Source organism: Quercus lobata, chromosome 10, assembly GCF_001633185.2.
Source record: "Quercus lobata isolate SW786 chromosome 10, ValleyOak3.0 Primary Assembly, whole genome shotgun sequence".
Lineage (NCBI taxonomy): Eukaryota > Viridiplantae > Streptophyta > Magnoliopsida > Fagales > Fagaceae > Quercus > Quercus lobata.
This window is the reverse complement of record NC_044913.1, coordinates 302,088-315,621: the sequence shown is the minus strand read 5'-3', so window position 1 is coordinate 315,621 and position 13,534 is coordinate 302,088. Positions and strand designations below refer to the sequence as shown.

Sequence of the window (13,534 nt, the reverse complement as noted above, 5' to 3'; positions counted from 1 at the left end):
ATTATTTGACACATCCTGCAAAAATAGATATATATATATATATATAAATAGTTATATAATAGACAGAACCGTGACAAATTCAGGACCGGCTGAATGATAGAGTAAGAGATACGATCACCTAAGGCCCCAAATAAAAAAAAGTCCCCAAATTTTAAATAATAGGGTTATTTATAATTAATAAATAAAATAATATTTTGTTTTACTAGATGAAAAACAAATAAAAAAATAGAGAAAAATGCAACGTCCATAATATTTTTCACAACACTTTTACAACTAATGCTAAGTAGCAAATTGTTATAGCTTGTTATTGATGGCAAAAAAATAATTATAGTGATATTTTCAAATAGAAAATAAAAAGCAACTTAAAACTTAGAATTTGTTTTAAAAAAAATTGTGAATGTTGCACTTCCAAAAAACAAAAATGAATAATAATAAGAGTTTAGTTAACAAACTTTTAATAGTTCTCATCTAACTCTACCACTAACACCACTCTTTTACTTACCACTATCAATTTACCAAATCAACAAGTATGAAAAATTTTGCCAAATTTTTTCTATCTATAAAATTTGTAAAAACAGGAAAAAATTCTACATAGTTTAAGTTAATTAGTAGTAATTTTGCATCTAAAACAAGATAATCAATTTTCGCCTTAGTCCCCCAAATGCATCAGGCCGCCCCGGGACAAATTTTATCCCTTTAAGTCATTACAACATTGACCATGACTCTTATACTATTACCCAGCAGAATTATAGCAGTATTGATAAAGATATTTTATATAAAAAAAATTACTTTAGATTTCAAAAGTGATTTTCTTAAAAACCTTTTTAAAGGAATTTTACAAGAAGTCTTCAAAAAGAATTTTGAAGAAATAGTACAAAAAGATGTTAATTTTCAAAATGATGACATAGCAACTAATCCTTTTATCGAAAGTCAATTGCAGACTAATATGGATAAAAGACCTTCCAGGGCAGACTGGAAAAGAAAGGGCAAAGCACCAGTGGTGCAACCTAATGAAATCCAAAAGGCTTCAACGAAGATTTCGGATAAGCATGAAGGCATCTCAATTGAGACAATATCCCTTCAGGATACGTTGCTGGCAGAAGCAATGTATTCATGTGGTGAAAAAAGTGAAATACTGCAAGAAGTGCTTTGTACTGATCTCACTTTTCAGAACGGAGAATTTACATACCTTCATTTTCATATTAAATTACTTCTTGATAATTTACAAGCAGCCTTCTCCCTTAAACAGAAATACTTATTCCAAAAGACCCTTAAGGCTTTGATATTACGTCTTGTTAGCACTAGTGCATTTATTGAAGCACTTGGTAGTTAACTCCCTAGCAAGGAGGATGGGGATTCAAGCTCCACAAAGACAGAACCCCAGTCTCTAAAAAGCTATCTTATAGGAACAAGCTTTTCAAAGCTCCACCCTAAGATTCAGCAAAAAAGGGAGACTTGCCATTAGAACTTTTACCTTTTGAAGTCCAATAGAATATACTAACCCATAAAGCTATAAATAGCACCCATGACAAATGGATGTATCAATTTAAAGTTTTAATTTCTACAGCATTTATCAGAACAGAAGACATGACAGATGATATATGGCTATCCCACCAAGCCACATGGAATGAAAGTTTTGGAGAAACAGAAAGAATTTATGATGGATGTCATCCCTGTCTTCCATCTCACAGAGGAGTTGATACCCCGATTTAACTGTATACACCCCTTCCTTTGATTTTGGCCATATCAAGATATCTTCCTGGGAAGTCATACAAACTGGTAGAGACTTTATTTTTGCAACCTCAAAAGGAAGGAAACATCTGTCTACCCGCATCACATCCCACCAACCCGTGTTCACATCTAAGAGCTAGACCACCACAACATCATCAGGTAGGTCAGTGCGTGGAGAAATTATTCTACCCCGACGCTCACCAGACAGCCAATTATCATGGTAAATCCGAGTTCGACAGCCATTACCAATTCTCCACTTAGCTCCCTCTGCAATAACCTTTCGTGCACTAAGAACACTTCGCCATGCATAAGAGCCCGATTTTATTTTTGCATCAAAGACATCCCCTGATAGGAAGAATTTCTCCTTAAACACATGATAAAATCGGGACTCTTTATCATGTAGTAATCTCTAAACTTGCTTGGCTGATCAATTTAGATCTATATAGGATTTATATAGATCTAAATTGGTCTTGTCTTGTGTTCTTGCTACTGGACTCATTTGAGATAGGAATGGCTAAACTTATTGTCCCAGGAAGAAAGCTAATGAAAGCAAAGGTCAAGAATATCTTGGTTTAACAGAAGTTAGTCAAAATATCGCTTTTCTCTATCGTACTTTGATTGCTAGATGGCATTCCAAGCTCCTTAATACAATTGTAGTAATGCTGGTCAGGGTATGGAGAATCAATTCATCAAGTCTTTCAAGAAGTCATATAAATTGGATTGGTGCCTTAGACCGTTTCGGGTGACTTTTTCGTGCTTGTCCTTCAAAATAAGAGAAAATGTTCAGCCCCTTTATCTAAAGAAGAGATTGAAGAAGCGGTGTTCAATGTTCAATCTAGGGAAGATCTTACTAATAATAAAATAAGAAATACAATGGTTTCTCTTTAGGGTTTATTCAGGCTTTATGGGCTTTGTTAGAAGTGGATCTCATAAAGTTATGGAGGAGTGTTGGCATTGAAAATGCTGCAATGTGGGTATTTTAATACCTATTGATTTACAAGTCTGTGGTTCAGGTCGCTTCATTAAACTTTTTCAATTCCTTGAAGCCAAGCCCCCCTTTACATTTTGGCAAACATAGCGTCTCCTACTTCTTCCAATGAATCTTCCTTCTATCACCACATTGCCCCCAAAAATTGTTTTTAATCATCACTTCAATGTCATGGCAAAGACCTACGGGTAGTCTAAAACAGCTCATAGCAAAAGTTGGAATGGCTTGTACAATTGCTTTCAATAAAACTTCTCTTCCCGCTTGAGATAGGAGCTTTTCCTTCCACCCTTTGAAGTTTACCCCAAATTCTCTCCTTAATAAAAGTTAGGCTCTCTTTTTTGTTTCTCCCCACCACCGCAGGAAGACTTAAATATTTCTCATATTCTTTTATTTCCGGAACACCCAAAAAACCTTTAAGAGAATTTTTTGTATCTTCTGAAACAGATTTGCCAAAGAACAAGTTTGTCTTCATACGGTTCACTTGTTGGGCAGAAGCAAGTTCATACTGTGATAGGATCTCATGGATTGCTAGGACATCTCCCATTCTCGCCCTACAAAAGATTAGGCTGTCATCGGCGAAGAAAAGGTGTGAAACTTGAGGGCCATTCTTACAAAGAGAGAAACTCTTTAGATCACCACGAGCAATGGCTTGTCGTAGTAAACCATTCAGCCCTACAGACACAAGCAAAAAGAGATAGGGAGATAGAGGATCTCCTTGCCTTATCCCTCTAGTCGGTATAATATTGCCCCTTGGCTCACCGTTCACAAGGATTGAATACGAGATTGATCTGACACACTCCATAATCAGCCCTGTCCATCTAACATTGAAGCCCATTTTTAACATCAAACTTTCAAGAAAGATCCATTCAACTCTGCCATATGCCTTACTCATATCCAATTTCATTGCTATGTAGCTTTCCTTTCCCGTCTTCTTATTCTTCATATAGTGTAAAGTTTCAAAAGCTACCAGTATATTATCTAAGATGGCTTTGTCGAATTGAAAAGCACTTTGGGATTTTGAGATAACAATAGGTAAAATACTTTTCAACTGGTTAGCTAACACTTTAGAGATCAATTTATAAAGAACATTACATAAGGCAATAGGTCTAAATTCAGTTACTCTCTTAGGACTCTTAGTTTTTGGTATAAGAGTAATATATGTATGATTTAGAGATGTTGGGTGTAAAGTTGTGATTTACAAATTTGTATTGTGTTGGCTTTTATTCCGTGCCAAATTTGATTGTAATTTTATTTAATCTTTTGTACCCTATATTTGTTGTGGGAATTTATTATAAGGGTTGTGTGATAGTGAGAGAGAGTGTGAAGACTTAAGCTATTGAAGAATGAAATGTTTTCGCGGGTAGCTCGCGACTTAGCATCCCGCAAAGTAACTCATGTGCCCTACACATGCTGGAATGCGAAGAGTCAGGCCAAATGGAGACAGCTGTGTCTCGCGAGTATTTCGCGGGTAAGGCCTTCCCGCGAGACATCCGCGAGACATTCTGTCCTGCTAGCTTGTCCATTCTAATACACACTTTCTGTACCTACACTATTTATATCCACATTACCCACAAATGCTTGAGAGAGATTCTGAGAGAAAACCCTAGCTAAAACACTTGAAACACTTGAGAGTTAAAAATTGTTAATCCAACAATTCTCTACACTTTTGTTTCTGGATTTTCCTCATCTCCTACCTCTCCATTTTCATACCATTGAGAGGTCAATAACCCAAACACTTACCACACCTTTTGAGAGTGTTCAGTGAGGTTTTGGTGCTGCTGGGAAACATTGGAAGAAGCCAAAGATGGCAGATGCAACATGGAGCTTATTGCGGGATCCAGGGAGCTAGACAAGACACAGTTCCGAGAAGTCTTGTTGGAGTAGGAGCTTGAAAGGCTTAGGTACAGAGGGTAGATTAGGCTTGGAGGGTCTATTGCTTACCCATGTATCCCAACTGATTATCTAGTGGATCGATTTTCGCTTAGAGGGCGGCGGAGAGGTTTTTCGCCGAGTTTTTCGGTTTCCTCTTCGATAACACGTCTCAGTGTTATCTGTGTTTGCATCTCTCTTCCCTACTCTTGTTCATTTTATTTTACTGCTGTGTTACTTTAAATATGAATTAGAGTAGCTCTCTTGCATGTTTGCTTGCGTTTACACTATTTCGCACTTAGTATTAAGTTAGTGTAAAAACAACCAAGCCATAATTTGAATTGGGGATCTAAACAAGCTCTAGTGTTTTCACACATTTCGAGCTTTCACTGGGAAAGTACCTGAGTTTAGATAAGACAGTACAACCAAGGATACATCATCGCCAATGGAGTGTCAAAAATGTTGGAAAAAAATGAGAGACATCCCATCAGGACCGAGGACCTTCAAAGGTGCCATTTGGTGGAGGGCTAAATCACCGCCAATGTGAAATAAAATAACTCTTTTCTTTTCTCTTAACGGTAACTAAATTTCTTTTATCTTCCTATTTTTCTATCATATCTCCATCCTTTATTATTTTCTACATTTTCACCCCCTCAAACTAAATAGACTCCAAAATAAATAAAGAATGAACACAAGCAAAACATCCAAATCTACGCAAAATAGGAAATATATATATATATATATATATATATATATATAAGAGCAGGTTGAATCGTTGAGCAGCATGAGGTGGGTTTGGTAATCGGTACGTTTATTTGGGCCAGGTGGACTTTGTCAATTGGCATCAAAGTCAAACAGCGGGTACAGAAACACAAATGTTCGGCTTCATTTTCATCTCTTTAACAATCTCAAACCTTGCTTTGTTGCTGAAACAGTAACATAGTCCTTTGTCTTTTACACTTTAACTTGACAAATCTTCTTCATCAGAAAAGAACTTTGACACTTGACAGGGCTTCAAAATACCGGATTTCCAAACATAATTCACAACTCTCTCAACAACTTACTTCACCAGCTACTCAAGTCAAGTCCCACTCCCTCTCCTAACTCTCTGTTTACCCTTCTACTTTGTCTCGTTTCTTTTGTAGCCTGAACCATAAAGTTCAGAGTTTGTTTTATTAAAAAGAAGAAAATGAATGGTTGGAGGTGGGGTTTTCTTCTGCTTGTCTATGCCGCTTTGGTCTTGAAAACTGGTGCTGTAGAGCATGGCCGGACTCAACCCACTGAGCGAATTTCAGGTGGGATTTCTTTCATTTTCATCTCTTTTGATTCCTTTTTCCTAAATTCTCTCTCTTTCTTCTTTGATTCGCCTATTCTATTCTATTTTGGTTTCATCTGTTAATTTAGTTGATTAGGGGTTAAATATAGGATTTTGATTAATGGATTTTTCTTAGTCTTGATATATACAGTCTAGGTTTGATGGATTTTAGAGATTCACTCTAAATTAAAGTATAATTTGGCATTTCCTTCTTTAGATCATCACCAGGAAAAAAGGTCCAAGTAATATATAAGAAAGCTAGGAAGAGGATGATGTCTAGATGGGGACATGTTCTATTGCAAATTTGGCTCAGCTCAATCATGCTTGGTGCTTGTCTAAGCTTCCACACTTTTTTTGAGTTGTGTGTCTTAGCTCATACTAAATCGGACCTTTTTATGGTCATGGTCAAGGCTAATGTGCGATTGATGCAAATGTAGTACGGGAATGATTCAGAACATTTGCTAAGGACTTTAAAGTTAGAACTTTGGCAAGATGGATTGGAAACATATTGTTTTGTGATAAATATTGTAACACAAGACACATTGACCTATTCAAACGGGTTCATATAACATAGAGAACAAGGAGGTGCAATATGGTGCTTGTAAACATGTAGCACAAATAGGAATGAGGGAATTGTGTAGCTTAATGCCAAAAGAGATAATTTTAATAATAAGTTACAGCTGCACTGGGAAGGGTTTATGTGATTCAAGCTGAGTTGTATCGTTTAAGTGAGTTCTTAACAAGAAAGAAGAAAAAAAAGGCGGAGTTATCGTGGGTTGAGGTTGCAAGGAAGTATGATTAATCAGCTGAAGGTATGGTGCTAACTTTTCTAGGCTTATTTTTGGGGGTGGGGGGATATGATACTAGACAAAGTAGATTGGAAAAATGTATTCTTGCTGTCAGAAAATAGTAGAGAGGGATCATATCTGTACCTTAGGAGATAGTTTTGTTGTCCACCTAAGGGTAATGTTTTTGAACCTCTAGGCTATTCACCCTGACAATTTCAGTTTTTTTTTTTTTTTGGGGGGGGTGGGCGTGGGGGATGTATTTATTTTATTGCAGCCATTGGTTCTCTCAATATCTTAGCCTTTGAATATGTGTGATCTATGTTGTTTTTGAATTAGTTTGTGTTGTCAAGGTCTTACTTTCATAATCCTGAATTTAGGGGCCTGAGTTATATATCAAGCAATTGCTGTCCTTGAGTGTAGCTCCCAAAAATTTACGAAGTATACTGCCACTGTGACAAAGTTTTTTGAGTTATATGTTTCTCTATCCTCTTCTGCTCTGTTGGGGTTGTCCCATTTTTAAATCATAAATTATGAACTATATATTTGAAAACTATTGGATATTCACTTGTTGTAAAATTCAAAGTATGGTTTGGTTGCACCAACTGTAGGTAGTGCTGGTGATGTTTTGGAAGACAATCCAGTGGGAAGATTGAAAGTGTTTGTGTATGAGCTTCCAAGCAAATACAACAAGAAGATTCTGCAAAAGGATCCAAGATGCCTCAATCACATGTTTGCTGCTGAGATCTATATGCATCGATTTCTATTATCTAGCCCTGTTCGAACCCTTAATCCTGAAGAAGCTGATTGGTTTTACACCCCTGTATACACCACTTGTGACCTGACACCAAATGGCCTCCCTTTGCCTTTTAAGTCACCACGGATGATGAGAAGTGCAATACAGCTCATTTCTTCCAACTGGCCTTACTGGAATCGGACAGAAGGGGCTGATCACTTTTTCGTAGTGCCTCATGACTTTGGAGCATGCTTCCATTATCAAGTGAGAAGTCTTCCTCCCTTGTCTCATAACAGACAATATGTTTTGCTTGATCTTGTGGATTCGTGAAGAGTCAATAGGGTTTAACTATTTATGATGTATATTAAAGTTTGCATGTATTGTCAAAATTGTTGTATGTTGGCATTTAGTTTTCTGTTATTTATAATTTGTATTTGATGTCTCCTTGTTCACTTAAACTGCTTCAGGAAGAGAAGGCAATTGAAAGAGGAATTCTTCCCTTGCTCCAACGTGCAACATTGGTTCAGACTTTTGGACAACGGAATCATGTTTGCTTAAATGAGGGCTCAATTACAATTCCTCCCTATGCTCCTCCACAGAAAATGCAAACCCACCTGATTCCTGAAAAGACTCCTAGGTCTATCTTTGTGTACTTTCGAGGATTGTTTTATGATGTGGGAAATGACCCAGAAGGTGGTTATTATGCAAGGTATTTTGTACTAAACCTACATGCTAACAAGAGAACATCCAAGGGTTTTTCATTTTGTTTATGTAGCATTTGAAGGCTTCAATCCTCCTTTCAATTAAATTGCAAGCAAAAGAATTTATTCCGATAAAAATAAGTGTTAGGAAAGCATGTTGTCAGCAGATATTTTGCCATATGATGAAATGAGAAACATGAACATGTTCATATCATAATAAAGATTGATGGTTCGTTAAGGTTGTAAAAACTATGTAAAAGGGGAACAGTAGTCATAACTCATAAGAGAATACATGGAGTGATCTTTAAGTGTTGTAAGTGGAAAGGAATGGTAGTAGTTCGAAGTTATTTTCTCCAATAATCTCTAATATAAAAATAGTTCAAAGCCAACACATTCCTGAATGTTATTTTTTTGGTACATTTTCACAGAGGTGCACGTGCGGCAGTGTGGGAGAACTTCAAGGACAATCCACTTTTTGACATTTCCACGGAGCACCCTACCACGTATTATGAGGACATGCAACGAGCTGTTTTCTGTTTGTGCCCCCTTGGCTGGGCCCCATGGAGCCCAAGATTGGTAGAAGCAGTGATATTTGGCTGCATCCCTGTTATCATAGCAGATGATATTGTTCTACCCTTTGCTGATGCAATCCCTTGGGAAGAAATTGGGGTTTTCTTAGACGAGAAGGATGTCCCCAACTTGGACACCATCCTCACATCAATACCCTTAGACGTAATATTGAGGAAGCAGAGATTGCTTGCCAACCCTTCAATGAAGCAAGCAATGTTGTTTCCACAACCTGCTCAACCAGGAGATGCTTTCCATCAAGTTCTAAATGGACTTGCACGTAAGTTGCCACATGAAAAGAGTATTTACTTGAAGCCAGGTGAGAAGATCCTAAACTGGACTGCAGGTCCAGTAGGTGACCTGAAACCTTGGTAGCAGCTATAACATTGTGCTATCAATGCTAATCAGAATTCTTTGTGTCCTGCCCCTTGGCCAGCTTCCAGATCTTATCAGAGTTTACTGTTTAATGGAAGTGTAATTTTCCATCTTTCCAAAGTGTATTATACTCTCCTATTTTTACGGTTTTAGGTGGTGCCATTTGCTGTACTTTGCGTAGGTGGTTCTAAATTATTCTTGAAAGTTACAGTGGTGATTGTTCCTTGTTTCTGGTATCACCTACCATTAAGGACAGAAAACAAATTTTAAATCAGGACTAGTATTCGTTCAATTTGTTTGCTGAACTCCATCATTGTAGAGTATAGTGATTGTGGCTGTCATAAAATTTGGCATCTTGGTAAATTATGGTGCTGTATTGTCCTAAGACTTGAGATTTTTCACTGTTTTGGGATGAAAGTTTGATTTGGCTGTACATTGATTTTAAGTTATTCCTATCTCTCTTTGCCATGGGAAACATTTGAAAGTTGACTTACTGAATGGTTTTCTACCAGCATGTACTAGTCTCCTCAAGAGTTTCCAGCGTATTATAAAATCAGATCAGGTATTCAATGAAAATTATCAAATGCATCTTGGCTAGTGGGTGAAGAAAGTGAACTGAACCTTATGTTGATTGTGAATCTCTTGATCATGCGATTTGAAGTCATAGATCAAGTTATATCATGAAAATTTTCGTACTTGCGTGGAGAGTAACATGCTATTTATTTTATTTAGTCAAATGTTGGGTTTCTATTTCTTCAGAGAAGAAGCAATGTGTGAACTGGCTAATCTTTTGGACTGCCTTCTATAGAGTATGGATGTTTTAACCCCCCACGCCACCCCCCCCCCCCCCCCTTTTTTTCCTCAGGTGAGTACATATTTAGTATTTTTTTCTATAAAAAATGAAAAGAAAAGAAAACAAGACTTACAGTTTTATGAACAGTTTATGCAAATATATCAGACCTGAAGACGTTTACAATACTATTGAGAAGTTGAGGATTGAGTGGGATGATGTTGGTTCCTATAGGCACTGGTAAAATTTGATACTGTTGAAGTGCAGTACACAAATGAGTTGCTAGAAACTTTGCTTATTGTTGTCTGGTTTAGTAGTCATATTCTAGTGTCAAGCCCCGATAAGTTTCCTGGGGAAAATGATGCTGCTGGTTGTGTTTAGCAGAGAATTTGATCGAAAAAATCTCTCTTCTTGCAAGTTTGCAAGGTTGAACTCTTTGGTGTCCCGACTGAGAAGTTTTACCAAGCATTTATAACTATTTTACTGACACGATTGTCTTTTGATGCAATCTGTAAAGTTGAGTAGATCTATTAGATTTTCAAAGTGAACCTTGTAGCTCCTCCCAAGGAGGCAGATCATATGCTTCAAAGAAATAGGTAAAATAAGTCCTCTTTCTTTTCTGTTTTTTGAGAAGAAATAAGCCCTTAGCCCTCTTTCTTTGGCTACAATGGTGGTTAAAATATATATATATATATATATATATATATATATATATATATTCGGTTAACGTATAGAACACTCTCGAGGCTGGGGCCTAAAGTACATTATGGGTCATGGCCCTTGTAAAACCTAGGCAAGAAATAATTTGTCGAAAGAAGATAAGAATTTTGCACGAAAAGTGGATAAAGGGGGTCTTTTCACTTGTGTGGGAATTATGAAGGCCACGCTTCCACATGTGTTCCAAACAGCCAATGGTCTATTAACACTTCACTCTTGCATCTTCAAGCATCTACCATTCTCTTATCTTCTCATTGCTATTACCACTCTTCTGTATTACATCGGAACTGAAAGAAGCTTACTTAGAACAAACAAAGCATAGAAAAAATGGTCCTGCAACTGCAGGCAGCCTCTAGACCTGTACCAACAACCAAGTCTTGTTTGGCTACAACACGCAATGCTGGTCTGCGAAGACCATCTGATCGATTTGCTCTTAAGTCATCTTTTTTCTCTCCATCACTCAACCTCTTGCTTTCCTCTCTACCACGCACTCCTGCTTCTGCTGCACCCAGATTTTCCATGCGTGTTGCCTCCAAGCAAGCCTATATTTGTCGTGATTGCGGGTACCCTTTGCACCGCTCTTTCTTTCAAGTTTCAAATTCAACTTGGGTTGAATGTTTTTTCTTCATTTTTGGCTTAATCATATAATCAAATTTCGATTTTGTTGATGCAGGTATATATATAATGAGAGAACTCCCTTTGAGAAATTACCTGACAAGTATTTCTGTCCTGGTAAACCACTTTTGTTCCTTCTGTATCTCAATCTTTAGTTTCTTCTTTACGATTACTGTTCGACATATTGTGAAATGGCTGACTCTTTAAGATAATGTTTCCATCCTAAAGAGGCAATTGTGACAATGTCTTCCATATCTAGATAAATTCTTAAATAGGCATTTGTGTCTATTCCCTTCCACTACATATTTTTTTTTTATAGTGTCTGGATAATTTTGATTCCTAATTTTAGAATTGGCCAAATTCTTGTTAGTTATCAAAACAAACCATACAACCTTATCATGTTTATGGCTACCTCTGCAAATTATTTGAATGGGAAGAGCTACACTACAGGGTCATATCCCCAGGATGGTGATAAGTGATAACACAATCTCTTGCTTTGTGTGGCAAAGAGATACAAGTCATCTTGACGTAGAGGCCAAGAGATGATGATTGGTGCGGAGATCAATCGTTGAAAGGAACTTTCACGGATCTATTTGAATTTGCTACTTATAGGGTGGCATCTGTGGCAGATATGATGATGAGTCACACTTTGGAGAAAGGATGGAATTGGAATATAAGGTTCCAACGTGGTTTTAATGAATGGGAGATGGAGTTGGTGGGGGCCTTTACTCGTACATTGGAGTTGCTGAGTCCTCCTATTGAGGGTGGAGACAAGATGAGGTGGTGTTTGGGGTTCAAGGGGGTTTTTGATATAAAATCCTTTTATGGTGCATTGAGGGGATCAAGGTTTATTACTTTTCCTTGGAAGAGTATTTGGAGTGTGAAGGCTCTACGTCATGTGTCGTTTTTTGTTTGGACAGCTGCATGGGGCAGGGTTCTCACAACAGACCATTTGAGGAAAAGTGGCTGCACTATTATGGATTGGTGTTGCCTGTGTGAATGTAACGGAGAGAGTGTGGATCATTTGCTTCTACATTGTGGTGAGGTTTTTCGATTATTGAGCTTTGCCCTTAGATTTTTTTTGGTGTTTCTTGGGTTCTACCTAAAAGAGTTATTGACTTGCTAGCCAATTGGAGGAATTGGTTGGGGATGCATTCTTCAAATGTTTAGAATTGGGTACCACATTGTGCGATGTGGATTATTTGGAGGGAGAGAAATAATCACATATTTGAAGATTTAGTGCTTTCTAGGAATAAGCTCTTAGAGTTGTTACTTTGTTTGATTGGTTTCATGCGTGGGGTTTTGCTTCAAAATCAGTTCCATTGTTTTTAGATTCACTTTTTTTTTCTTTTTCTTTTTACATAAATTGTTTTGTTTTCCTTTATTGCTTGTACATATTTTCTTCGTTTACTTCATCTCTTTGACGGAGTAGCTTCTTTTTAATACAAATTTTCTTACCTATTAAAAAAAAAAAAATGATGAGCCGAACTGCTTCTAAATATAATAAGAATTTAAGATAGGAAAGAACAATAATTATAATAAGAATTTAAGATAGAAAAGAACAATAATAAGGCAGGCATAAGAATGAATATGGGAAGTGTTATGGTAATGCACTTCATGATCATTGCTCTCCATTGTGATTTGCAGTCTGTGGTGCTCCTAAACGAAGATTCAGGTCCTACCAACCTGCTGTGGTAAAAAATGCTAATGCAACAGATGTTCGAAAGGAACGGAAAGCACAAATTCAAAGAGAGGAAGCAATTGGGTAAGCATATTCTCTTTCTTAATTCAGGACTAACAAGCTAACGACTACCAAAAATGTTTTATTCCTTCTACTTTTTCCCCCATAATTCAAACACTTTTTTCTTACTACATCATATTTGATCTGGCACAGGCGGGCACTCCCGATAGCAATCGTGGTGGGAATTGTGGCACTTGGGGGATTATACTTCTACCTCAACAACACCTTTAGTTGAATAGTTGGGTAGAAGCCAAATGTCTGTTGTTGACAGAATTATTCTTGTAATGTCATCTTATTTCTCAAAGTTCCTTCTGATTACACTTTACATTTTCCATTCACGATCAATAGCTGAAAAGGCAATATCCTCACTGTTCTGAGTATGCAAACAAGTAGATGATCCTCACTGAAGAGAATAATCCCAACTCAGCTAATTAATCAAGCAATAAAGATTTCCCAGCTTTTAAAAGACCGCATATCATATTATGAAACCATGGTATTCACCTTATATGAAGCAGCATGCAGGGATCAGCGGTCTTATAAAAAATAACAGAACAGAATACATGATGATATAAATACCGGAAATCTCAAGTACTTCTGTTCACTG

At 37.1% G+C, this 13,534-nt stretch overlaps 2 protein-coding genes across 2 annotated transcripts; both read left to right on the top strand.

Annotated features, from left to right (window-relative positions):
* The first annotated feature begins 5,402 nt into the window (after positions 1 to 5,402).
* On the top strand, positions 5,403 to 9,542 carry LOC115963983 (probable beta-1,4-xylosyltransferase IRX10L). The gene is made up of 4 exons (XM_031083262.1): positions 5,403 to 5,883; positions 7,300 to 7,688; positions 7,892 to 8,133; positions 8,554 to 9,542. The coding sequence occupies exons 1-4, from the start codon at positions 5,778 to 5,780 to the stop codon at positions 9,065 to 9,067; spliced, it is 1,251 nt and encodes a 416-aa protein (XP_030939122.1). The 5' UTR covers positions 5,403 to 5,777; the 3' UTR covers positions 9,068 to 9,542.
* A 1,215-nt stretch (positions 9,543 to 10,757) lies between these two features.
* On the top strand, positions 10,758 to 13,310 carry LOC115963786. The gene is made up of 4 exons (XM_031082951.1): positions 10,758 to 11,137; positions 11,248 to 11,306; positions 12,837 to 12,954; positions 13,084 to 13,310. Exons 1-4 carry the CDS (start codon positions 10,902 to 10,904, stop codon positions 13,163 to 13,165), a joined length of 495 nt encoding a protein of 164 aa, XP_030938811.1. The 5' UTR covers positions 10,758 to 10,901; the 3' UTR covers positions 13,166 to 13,310.
* The last annotated feature ends 224 nt before the right edge of the window (positions 13,311 to 13,534 follow it).

Excerpts from the sequence above, each read along its gene's own strand:
- LOC115963786 (XM_031082951.1), top strand. The coding sequence starts at position 10,902 with ATGGTCCTGCAACTGCAGGCAGCCTCTAGACCTGTACCAACAACCAAG. Across the intron at positions 11,138-11,247 it reads TATATTTGTCGTGATTGCGG|GTATATATATAATGAGAGAA; the intron begins GTACCCTTTGCA and ends TTGTTGATGCAG. Across the intron at positions 11,307-12,836 it reads TGACAAGTATTTCTGTCCTG|TCTGTGGTGCTCCTAAACGA; the intron begins GTAAACCACTTT and ends TGTGATTTGCAG.
- LOC115963983 (XM_031083262.1), top strand. The coding sequence starts at position 5,778 with ATGAATGGTTGGAGGTGGGGTTTTCTTCTGCTTGTCTATGCCGCTTTG. Across the intron at positions 7,689-7,891 it reads GAGCATGCTTCCATTATCAA|GAAGAGAAGGCAATTGAAAG; the intron begins GTGAGAAGTCTT and ends AAACTGCTTCAG. Across the intron at positions 8,134-8,553 it reads GAAGGTGGTTATTATGCAAG|AGGTGCACGTGCGGCAGTGT; the intron begins GTATTTTGTACT and ends ACATTTTCACAG.